Here is an 11,887-nt window from a genome sequence, read left to right as displayed (position 1 = left end):
TTCAGCATGTGAAAAGGGTTAAATGTAAGTCTGAACATAATGAAAATAATTCACTTAATAATGGTAGGGTCAATTCTATCTTTACAACATATGGGAAGACAATCTAAATGACCTATATAACTGAAGTCATTATATAATGCAAATGAGGTTGCTTAAAAGTTGCTGGGAACAATTTGAGCATCCGAAAAAGTTGGTAGTGTTACGTCCCTATCCAAACCTACCTACGCCCACGCTCGCACACTTTAGTGCTTGGGGCCTAATAAAGAGGAAATTTACTGTTTATTCATTTGTTTTATTTTTAATTAATAAAGAAATCAGGCCTTTATCGCTGTCATTGGCAGCTAATGAGTTCCACGAGTGCCTAAAATGGGTTAATCAAAGCATTCCTCCTTTTCGCTGTGAAGTTGAAACTCCACTTCCCAGCGTGCCTCGCGGCTGTTTTGTGTGTTTACAATCAGCTGACATCCGGCGTCTTCCCGTCCATTAGCCGAGCTTCTCCGCGGTAGCCAGCCTTCGACATTTGCTTTGGCCAGAAAACCACCAGTCGATGTTTTTGCCACGCTGCTGAACGCGTACTCTGAGCGTCGTCGTCAAATGCAGGTGAGCTCGACGTCAAGCGCGCGAACGGCGTCCATTTCGAGCTTTCCCGACGGCTAGCGGAGGAAGCTAAATGCTAACGTTAGCGCAAGAACCCCCTCCTTTCCACTCTTTTCTATTTGGTCAGGAAATGCTGCTCTTCGGCGCTTTGTCTTTTTCTTACTAATCTTCCCGCCTCATTTCCTTCCTAATTGAGTTCATTTATAATCATCGCTAAGTAGATTCCTCCCTTCTTAGATGATTAGCCTGCTGCTAAAATGGAGGTGTTGGGAACACCCTGACATTTTGACGTCTTGTCATGTGTAGGAATTGCTCGGTGCCGTCCACCTAATGGATGCCGTGGAGCTGTGGCGCTTGTAAAAGCTCAAGTCGTCGTGTTGTCTGGGCCGCCAGGGCTCTGGCCCCGTCTGCCGCAGCCTGAATCCAGCACGCCCGTCCTGTCCTCTCCTCTCCAGCCGTCTTCTCGCTGAGCCATGAGCAGCCACCGGGACCTCGACATAGTGAGTTCAAATCAAGCTTGGCTGCCTTCTACACACTCCTTAGGGAAGTTTTAATCTGAAATCGGGGTTTGAAAAGTATGACAATATCTCGAAATGGTGATATATCATGATACTTTGTATCCCAAAAGGTTCATCGATATGCTCCTGCTAAGAATCGAGATAGTTTTAAAAAGGTGTCACTGTTTAAAAAAAAAAAGCAAACCAAAAAATATTGTCTAGAGCTGAAACGTATACTCGAGTAACTCGAGTTTCAAAACTGGTCCGAGTAATTTTTATTCACCTCGAGTAATCGTTTAATTTTGCCAGCTCTAACCATCACGTTTTGCCCGAACTACTTTAAATGCGGGATAACGCGCAGACGTCATGTGCGTAGAGGAAGAAGCAATAAAAAAATTTTTTTTTTTAAACTTACTGCAGCCGACAGCCGCTACAAACTGCGCCGACGTTGCTAAAAACTACGCCGCATTAGAGCTGGGAATCTTTGGGCACCTAATGATTCGATTACGATTACGATTCAGAGGCTCCGATTCGATTATAAAACGATTATTGATGCACCCCCCTCCTTTTTTTATTTTATTTTTTAAAATGTTTTGTACATTAGTTCCAAAATTGTTCAAAAATACTCTCAGGCTAAACCAAACTACTATTTCAGTATCAAGTTAACATATAGCAGTAAAAAAAATATACAAAAATAACAGTAACTAAAAAACTCCAGTCCCCATTCTTTATCAGCAGCTTTAAACTACATTCAATTAATTTAATGTTGTGAATCAACCGTTAAAGTTGTTAAAATTGCTCCCGTTATTCCATAATTTCCCTTTTGTCTACTTTCGACATGTGAAGGTTTTAAAACTATTTTAAAGATAGACTCAAGTCAATATTTTACCGATTTAGGAGTATTTTAGATAAAGAGTTAATTAGGTTTGCTTGGAAGGTTCGGTACAACAGCCTTGCAGGGAAGTCTACTGCTTTAAGATGGCGGCCGTTACTAACGCTTGCATCTAGCTTTTTGTAGATGTGCTGCTCACACTACCGAATCTATATTGCATCTAGTCCTATATAAATGATATCTACCGTAACATTACGTGGATGTACTTTGTAGCAGCTTCTCGGCAGCAGTCAGGTATGTTGTTGTGTTTTTTCATCTCGTGGCATGAGTTGAGCTAGAGCCGTGAGTTGAGCATTGGCATTACCCGAGGGGCCGGGTAATGAGAAGCATGATGTTTAGCTACTCTCGCTCCATTCCTCATTGTCCCGAAGACTACGCGGCGCGCTGAGTGTGTTGTACTTCCGCTTTACTTGGCATATTTCAATAATCGGAATTTGGATGTTTGTGAATCATTCTCGAATCTTCCACGGCCGAATCGCGAATAATCTAAGAATCGGAAATTTTGCACACCTCTAGCCCGCATGATGCTAGTGTGGTAGCAGGTAGTGTCCGATGCGTCTCAAAGATATCGCATGCATGTAGGACTAGATGCGAAATGACAGACTCGGCCGCGTCCGAGCAGTGTTAGTAAACAGCCGCCATCTTTAAGCAGTAGATTCTCAGCGCTAGTAAATAAGTTGTTGCTAGCTGTCACTCGCTCACGTAACGTTAGCCCTGCGGAGGGCTAGGCTTCTATGGAGGTAGATTTGTGTCTTTGTTATTCAATCAAAAAAAAAAAAAAAAAAAAAAGTCGCTTCAATCAAAATAGATATTTTCAATACAAAAAAAAGTCACTTCAATGAAAAAAATGTGTTTGAATACAAAAATAAATTTGAAACTCAAAAAAATGCATTTGAAAACTATTTTTCTTTGATTGATTTTTTTTTTCTTAGGATTGAAGTCGTTTATTTTTTTTTTTATTGAAACAAGTTTTTTGATTGAAGTAATGTAGTTTTGCATTTGGGCCTGTATTATTTAATCAAAAAATAAGTTGCTTCAAACAAAAAAAAATATTTTCAAAAGAAAAATCAAGAAAAATCAATTACAGGAAAGAAGTTTTTGAATGCGATAAAATATCATTTAAACCGTTTTCTTTGATTGAAGCAATCTTTTTTTTTTTTTTTTTTGGGCCATATTATGGGTAGGACATTTGTGCCTAAATCATTCTCATCTGCACATGACCATAACATTCGACCTACTCTTTTCTTCCTCCTGTAACTCCGCCCGACGTTATTAGAGGGCGAAAAAAACAACAAAAAAACGATTTGATAATATCTGGCTGCCCTTTACTCGCAAATTCCTAACCTACAGAAGGCCGCTCTTTACCGGCTAACTCCTAATGGCGTAGCGCAAGCAACACGTCACTCCCGCTCATTAATATTCATGACATTAGCTACTGTTGCTAAGTAGGGACAAGCCACCGTTTGTCCCTAATAGGAAATGAATGGAAATCGTGTACGAAGGAGATGTTTACAGAGCTAAACCTACCAATTCTCTCCGAAAATGATGTGCCTGGTGCCAAATTCACTGGCAAAGATGTGGAAGAACATAAAAATGTTCAGTTAAAGAGATGGCTTGAGTGTTGAAGGCTGAAAAAGACGAAAAAATGAGCCGACCTAAGCATAGCTTTAGCTTTTTTATCGACGCGACTGACAATGACATTCTCCTGTTTCAACCAGCTATCCTTTACCATCAGCCCTGTCTTTCTTAAATATCCTCTGGTTGTCCTACGTCTCTGACCTTTCTTGGGGGTAATTTAGTTAGCTTTGTGTAGCGATCGCAAATGCTACTCAGTGACAGCCAACGAACACTTTTAATTTTTTCATTGATAACACATCTTAATTCTATAATTTATTTACACTTCCCCCTTACTAAAGTTTTTTATATATATAAATATATATATATATATAACAGAAACGGTAACAGTGGCAGTCAGATACCATTGTAATTCTTTTCAGGTCATTCATTGTCAGACAGAAGCAGTACGGCACAACGTTACGCTAAAAAAATAAGTTCAAAATATAAAAATGGCTTACCTCTTTGTCCTCTGAAAGACCATGACAACCCAACATAATGTTTACTGCATATGAAACGTGAATGGATTCAACGAGCTGGTGTTAAAGTCCACGCAAGTTGATTCGGTCTTCACATTTTTTCCTCCCGAGTTTTTGGTTTCCGGAAACGTATGAAGAAAACATCCTTCATGTGTCGTAATGTCTAGAGTGGTTTCTACAAGTTCCAAAAAAGCAATGCGTGATCGGCATGTTCGTTTTTGAAAGATTACCGGGGAAAAGTAGCACAAATTACGTTGTGTCTATGCGAGGGCGGGTCTATAATGTCCCACTTCGGCTTTATTTCCGCTTTATGATGCGACGTCACGGTTTAAAAATAGCCTGCGTACGGTACGCCATTATAATTCCGCAATTAGTTATTCAGCCCTGTTGCTTAAAAAGGAAAAATTGGGCTCCAAAGATTGATAGCTACCGGCCCATGCTACATGGCTAACAAGTTTTAAGACGATTGGTTCACAAAAAATGAAAGAGTCGGATTTCAAAGTTGGCGTTCACAAGAACAAAAACAATAACTGGAAACTTGACCTTTAGCCTGTTAAAAAAATAAGCACTAAAAGACAGATTTGATGCAATTTGGGCAAAAATTTTGCTTCCTGGTGATCAGTGGTTAGTGGGTGGTCGCGGGTTCGACGGGTAACAGATTAACAGACATCCATAATCATTTATCTGAGACGGTGACTGCCGCCCCCGTCAATGCCATCTGTCTAATCTGGGTTGCCCTACTTTCCTTTTAAGGTTGAGGCACTCATTGATTGTACCCCGAACGGCGCCAAATCCAATGTATCTCAAACGGCAGTGAATGGTCATGCTTCAGCGCCTTTGACGGCAGTAGACGTCCAATTCATTTTGACTGGGAGGGGTTCAGTCCAGTCATAACAAATTGGACATAGAGAATTCCTACCCAGTAGTCCCAGTGTCGATGTCTATCATTGGCTACGTTTACCTGGAGAAAATTTCCTTAATCTGCTCAGGATGTCGCAATGTCGCAATTTTTCAGAGGATCGGAATCAGGTGAAAAGGAACGGGTTTTTAATGATAAAAATATATTTGTTTTTCTGCTTCATGCTCGTACATTGCCACTGCCTCTCACCCTCCCTCCTGCTAAGCAGTGTGGCCAAACTGTCTAGCTTGCGTTTGGTACGTAAGGTTAATGATGATTGACAGGTTTGTAGCTTTGATCTTGCCAGAGAAGCTTGGTACCTCTACGATCATAGGCACAAATGTGTCGGTCATCGTTAAACTTGCATGTGTGCTTTGACAACTCATCGTGTAGGTTAGAGGCTGTTCTCAGCAGCGTGAGTGGACTCAGTCAATGAAGCATTTAATAAAGACTAGTGCTGCAACGATTAATCGATTAACAAAAAGAATTACAATGAAATTTTGCTGCTTTGAGTATTTGTTTAATGAAAGTGGCGTTGTAATGGTTTGTTTTGAAAGCGTTTGCTTTTAGTTTTATTGATTTGGGTGGATACACTGCCCTCTCGTGGCAACAGTTAATGTGACATTACTAGAGCCTACCGCGCCGTTTCGGCCTGTGGGACTCCAGAGGCAGCTGACAAGTACCGACTGGCCAAGCGGAATGTGGCGGTCGCTGAGGCAATAACCCAGACATGGGAGGAGTTCGTTGAGGCCATGGAATATAACTTCTGGTCGGCTTTGAGGAAATTCTGGTCCACCATCCGGTGTCTCAGGAGGGGAAAGCAGTGCACCATTACACTGTGTATAGTGGAGATAGGGTACTGTTGAGCTCGACTCAGGACATCGCGAGTTGGTGGGGAGAGTACTGTGAAGACCTCCTCAATTCCACCGACACGCTTTCCTTTGAGGAAGTAGAGTTTGTGGACTCTGAGGGCTCTCCTATCTCTTTGGTCGAAGTCACTAAGGTAAGCTCCTCTGTGGCAGGGCCCCGGGGATGGATGAGATCCGCCCGGAGTTCCTGAAGGCTCTGGATGTTTTGGGGCTGTTGTGTCTTACACGCATCTACAACATCGCGTGGACATCGGGGACAGTACTTTGGATTGGGAGACCGGGGTGGTGGTCCAATTATAGAGGGATCACACTCCTCAGCCTCCCTGGTAAAGCCTATTCAGGGGCGCTGGAGTGGAGGGTCCATCGGTAGGTCGAATCCCGGATTCAGGAGGAGCGGTGTGGTTTTCATACCGGCCGTGGAACTGTGGAGAAGCACTACACCCTCGACTGGGCACCCTCGAAGGGTGCATGGGAGTTCGCCCAGCTGGTCTACGTGGGTTTTGTGGATTTGTAGAAGTCGTTTGACTGTGTCCCTCGGGGAGTCTGTGGTGAGTGCTTTGGGAGTACGGGGTACCGAGCCCCTTGGTAAGAGCTGTTCGGTCCCTGTACGACAGGTGTTAGAGTGCGTTAGAGTTTTAGAGCGTGTTAGAGTTGCATTGGTGGCAGTGAGTCGGATTCGTTCTTAGTGAGGGTTGGGCTCCACCAAGGTTGCCCCTTTTTCACCGATTCTGTTCATAAATTTTATGGACAGAATTTCTAGGTGCAGCTGAAGCGTTGAAGGGGTGGGGTTTGGTGGCCTCAGCATTGCATCTCTGCTTTTCGCAGATGATGTGGTGCATTTGGCTTCATCAAGTTGTGATCTCCAACCCTCACTGGAGCTGTTCGCTAGCCTGGAACTCCAGACTCACCGCTGTTCCAGCTATAGAGTCTGGGACCCAGCTCCTTATTGGCCTTTCAAGCTCGAACGAAATCATCCGCGCAAGATTTGTTGTGTTCTTAACGGGCAACGTCACTCTTGCGCGTGGGAAGTCGTCTCCACAACAACACAGATGGCGAACGGGAGAGCCGAGAGTATGTTCCTATCCGCGGTAAATGCAGTTTTTAAATGACCAAAAACAAGTTGAGTCGCTAAAACCAACAGTCTGTCTCGCGCTAGCCATGTTGAATAAACTTCTCTGCTCTCCTCGTATGTTTACGTCCTGGCGTTAGTCTTGTCACTTAACCTTACCAACGTCACGTCTGCCTGTCGCTAATTGGTGCACTCTGCTGTCTGTTTGCTGTGGCTTGCCCCGCTCTGGGAATTTGATCTGCGGGACAGTCGTTAGACTCACTAGCTGGAACAGCGGTTCGCAGTCAAGTGTGAAGTGGTTGGGATGAAGATCAGCACCTTCAAATCCGAGACCATGGTCCTCGGTTGGAAAAGGATGGGGTGCCCTCTCCGGATCGGGGATGAGATCCTACTCCAAATGGAGGAGTTCAAATCTACAGGTCTTGTTCACGGGTGAGGGTAGGAGGGATGACAGGCGGATCGGTACAGTGATGCGCACTCTGTACCGGTCAATTGTGGTGAAGAAGGAGCTGAGCCCTACTTTGCTTCCTTCACCTATGGTCACGAGCTGTGGGTTGTGACCCGAAGATGATGATCACGGGAACAAGCGGCTGAAATAAGTTTCCTCCGCAGGGTGTCCGGGCTCTCCCTTAGAGATAGGGTTGATAAGCTCTGTCATCCGGGAGAGACACTGGGTCGAGCCGCTACTCCTCAGTGTTGAGAGGAGCCAGCTGAGGTGGCTCGGGCATTCGGTTTGGATGCCTCCTGGACACTGATTCATCGATTATAAAAAATAATCGTTAGTTGCAGCCCTACCGATCAGTATTAAAAAGAGAAAGTACTATAAACAGTAGAGATGTCCCGATCGATCATGTCATTTTCAAAGTATTGGAATCGGCAAAAAAATATGGGCCATGCCTTTTTTTAATATATATATATTTAAATTAAATTGTTTTCTAATTGTATTTAACGTTACAGACATAATATGTTACACTCATCCAGTCTTTAGTTTAGGCTTAAGGTAGGGTTATCAAATTTATCCCCATAACGGTGGTAATTAATTAAAAAAAAAAAAAAAGTATAACGTTAAAATATTTAACGCAATTAATGCATGCGTTGCACGAGCCACTCACGCGTTGTCGCGCTCAATCTGTAATGGTGTTTTACCGGTTTACCCATATAGAGAGATAAAAGGCAGCGTAAAATGAGTAGAGTGAATTTTGGCAGCCTTTGGAGCCTTTTTTAACTGGCTAAAGCCTTACAATCCCTCTCCCTACGATTAGTAATATCATGGGAAGCAATGTGGGGAAGCAAGGTAGCAATTGATCTTTTTCTTAACACCTTATGGTATTTCTCAACGCATAGAGGATATATAGTATCAATTGGTAGCACTACGCACAGTCATGGTTCCACTTCCCATCATGCATTTGGGTTGAATGGCTGCAGTATCATTTACTGAAACCTCAACAAATACACTAGATGGCAATATTTAGTCACAATATACAAAGTCACATTTATCCTTTAAGAATTACAAGTCTTTCTATCCGTGGATCCCTCTCACAGAAAGAATGTTAATAATGTAAAATGCCGTCTTGAGGCTTTATTGTCATAATAAACAAATACAGTACTTATGTACTGTATGTTGAATGTATATATTCGTCCTAGTTTTATTCATTTTTTTCTTAATGCATTGCCAAAATGTATATGACCGGGAAAAATTATCGGGAATGATTGGAATTGAACCGGGAGCAAAAAAAAAAAAGCAATCGGGAAATAGCGTGATCGGCAGATACTCAAACTAAAACAATCGGGATCGGATCGGGAGCAAAAAAACATGATCGGAACAACCCTAATAAACAGTACAGTACAGTAACATGTTCGGAACTTTTTTTAAAAAAAATAAAAAGCTCTCTTGTGGTCTTTTTTTGTTTGTTTGTTTCCAGGAAATATGTAAGGCTATCAAGAGCGACTAATCCTTTGAGAGCTTCGGTAGCTCCTCATTATCGTGATTTAAAAAAACAAAAAACAACAACAAAAAGTCATTTGTAACAGCATTTGAAGGATTTGACGCCTGCGAGCCTTCGGATTGGAGCAGCTCAAGGACGCTGGCGCTGTTGCCAAGGGGAACGAGGCAGATTGGAGCTTGTTTTCATTTGACGGGGGGATGAAAGGGATGGCGGGGAAGCTTGTTAATATGACATGGCTACATGACCCCGCTCGGAGGTTACTGGGTTCAGAAAGGGGGACGGCTAAGAGTGTTTGTAAACAGATCAGAGAGCGGGATCGCCGTGCCGCGTCACACCTCGTTAAGTCGCTTTGTTCTCGCCTCGTGTCCTTCACAAAACACGCCGGGAGAAAAGCTGCCGAACGTTTCGGCACCGTTGAAGGCAAGGGACTTCCAAAACCATTAGAACTGGTAGGGTTTTATTGTCCAAATGGATAAGATGTCTAGCACCGATTACTTATGACAGTACTAAAACTTTCATCTCTATATCGATCCGTTAAAAACAAAAATGCAAGACTATTTTCATTACTACATGAATAGAAAATTCTAAATTAAATTTATTATTTTTGAACTATGTGTGTTTTATTGGTGGTAATTCTTTTTGACAATTCATTAAAAGGAAGTGACCTGGGAATGACTCAAACAGGAAGTGATCCGGAAATGCCCCATAATCAACAGGAAATGAACAAATAATCGGTAGTAACACAGGAAAATGCCTTTAAATCAATATGAAATAATCCTAAATGTAAAGGAAGTGATCTGGGAATGACCCAAAATCAACAGGAAGTGATTTGCAAATGTCCCTTAATCATTAGGAAGTGACCAATGAATCAGAAGTAACTTGAAACAAGCCCTTAAATCAACAGGAAATGATCCCAAATGTAAATGAAGTGAAATTCTCCATTCCCAGTAATTTGGAAAAAGCCCTTATATCAAATTATCCAAAATGTAAAGGAAGTGACCCGGTAATTATCCAAAATCAACTGGAAGTGATCCAGAAATGCCCCATAATTAACAGGAGGTGACCAATGAATAGGAAGTAACTTGAAAAAAACCCCTTAAACTAACAGACTTTCCAAAAAAGCCCTTAAATCAACAGGAATTGATCCAAAATGTAAATGAAGTGACTTGGGAATGATCCAAAATCAACAGGAAGTGATCTGAAAATGTCCCACAATCAACAGGAAGTGACCAATGAATAGAACGTAACATTGAAAAAGCCCTTAATTCCACAGAAAAAGATCCAAAATGTAAAGGAAGTGACTTGGGAAGACCCAAAATCAACAGGAAGCGACTCGGAAAGGCCCTGTAATCAACAGGAGGTGACCAATGAATAGGACGTAACTTGAAAAAAGCCCTGTAATCAACCGGAAATTATCCAAAATGTAAATGAAGTGACTTGGGAATGATCCAAAATTAACAGGAAGTGATCTGAAAATATCCCATAATCAACAGGAAGTGACCAATGAATAGAAAGTAACATTGAAAAAGCCCTTAAATTAACAGAAAATGATCCAAAATGTAAATGAAGTGACTTGGGAATGACCGAAGATCAAAAGGAAGTGATCGGGAAATGCCCCATAATCAACTGAAGGGGAGCAATGAATAGGAAGTAACTTGGAAAAAAAAATCCCTTAAATCAACATATAATTCTAAATGTAAAAGAAGTGACTTGGGAATGACCCAAAATCAACAGGAAGTGATCAGCAAATATCCCCTAATCATAAGGAAGTGAGCAATGAATAGGAAGTAACTTGGGGGGAAAAAAGCCCTTAAAGCAATAGGAAATGATCCAAAATGTAAATGAAGTGACTTGGGAATTATGCAAAATCAACAGAAATTGATCCAGAAATACCCCATAATCAACAGGTAGTTACCAATGAATAGGAAATAACATTTTTTTTAAAAAAACTTAAATCAACAGAAAATGGCCCAAAATGTAAATGAGGTGGCTTGGGAATGACCCAAGATCAAAAGGAAGTGATAATCAACAGAAGGTGACCAATGACTAGGAAGTAACTTGAAAAAAAAATGCATTAAATCAACATGATATAATTCTAAATGTAAAGGAAGTGACTTGGGAATGACCCAAAATCAAGAGGACGTGATCTGCAAATGTCCCCTAATCATAAGGAAGTGAGCAATAAATAGGAAGTAACTTGGGGAAATAAAGCCCTTAAATCAATAGGAAATGATCCAAAATGTAAATGAAGTGACTTGGGAATGATGCACAATCAACAGAAAGTGATCCAGAAATACCCCATAATCAATAGGAAGTGACGAATGAATAGGAAATAACATTGAAAAAGCCCTTAATCAACAGAAAATGGCCCAAAATGTAAATGAGGTGGCTTGGGAATTACCCAAAATCAACAGGAAGTGATCTGCAAATGCCCCTTAATCATAAGGAAGTGAACAGTGAATAGGAAGTAACTTGGGGGAAAAAGCCCTTAAATCAATAAGAAATGATCCAAATCTAAATGAAGTGACTTGGGAATGACGCAAAATCAACAGAAAGTGATCCAGAAATACCCCATAATCAATTGGCAGTGGCCAATGAATAGGAAATAACATTGAAAAAGACCTTAAATCAACAGAAAATGGCCCAAAATGTAAATGAGGTGGCTTGGGAATGACCCAAAATCAACAGAAAGTGATCCAGAAATGCTCCACAATCAACAGGAGGTGAACAATGAATTTTAGGTAACTTGAAAAAAAGCCCTTGAATCAATAGGAAATGATCCAAAATATAAACGAAGCGACCTGGGACTGACTCGGTACGGAATCGATACTTTGTTTTGGCACCCAACCCTAATGATATCTAAAATAATGCTTACTTTGGATCAATTGCTGAAAACTAGTTGAAATCATCTTCCTGCAAAGAAATTAATGTCTCTCCGTTCTTTTTGGCGCTGTTTCCCCAGCTTTTTCGGTTCTTTTGTTCTATCGGCATGCCCCCTCCGCCCCTTACTCCTTTGTTACGCACAT

At 41.5% G+C, this 11,887-nt stretch overlaps 1 protein-coding gene across 2 annotated transcripts in view; it reads left to right on the top strand.

The window, feature by feature from the left end:
* The first annotated feature begins 427 nt into the window (after positions 1-427).
* ubl3b (ubiquitin-like 3b) overlaps positions 428-11,887 on the top strand; it is a 30,315-nt gene continuing 18,855 nt past the window's right edge. The window contains exons 1-2 of one of the 2 annotated variants that reach the window (XM_057851093.1): positions 428-600; positions 904-1,097. In XM_057851093.1, the coding sequence (XP_057707076.1) occupies positions 1,071-1,097 (27 nt within the window). In that variant the 5' untranslated portion in view covers positions 428-600; positions 904-1,070. The remainder of the gene's footprint in view (positions 601-903; positions 1,098-11,887) is intronic. The other variant, XM_057851094.1, reaches the window with a different exon arrangement.

Source organism: Corythoichthys intestinalis, chromosome 11 (assembly GCF_030265065.1).
Source record: "Corythoichthys intestinalis isolate RoL2023-P3 chromosome 11, ASM3026506v1, whole genome shotgun sequence".
Classification (NCBI taxonomy): Eukaryota; Metazoa; Chordata; class Actinopteri; order Syngnathiformes; family Syngnathidae; genus Corythoichthys; species Corythoichthys intestinalis.
This window is presented reverse-complemented; position numbering and strand designations above follow the sequence as displayed.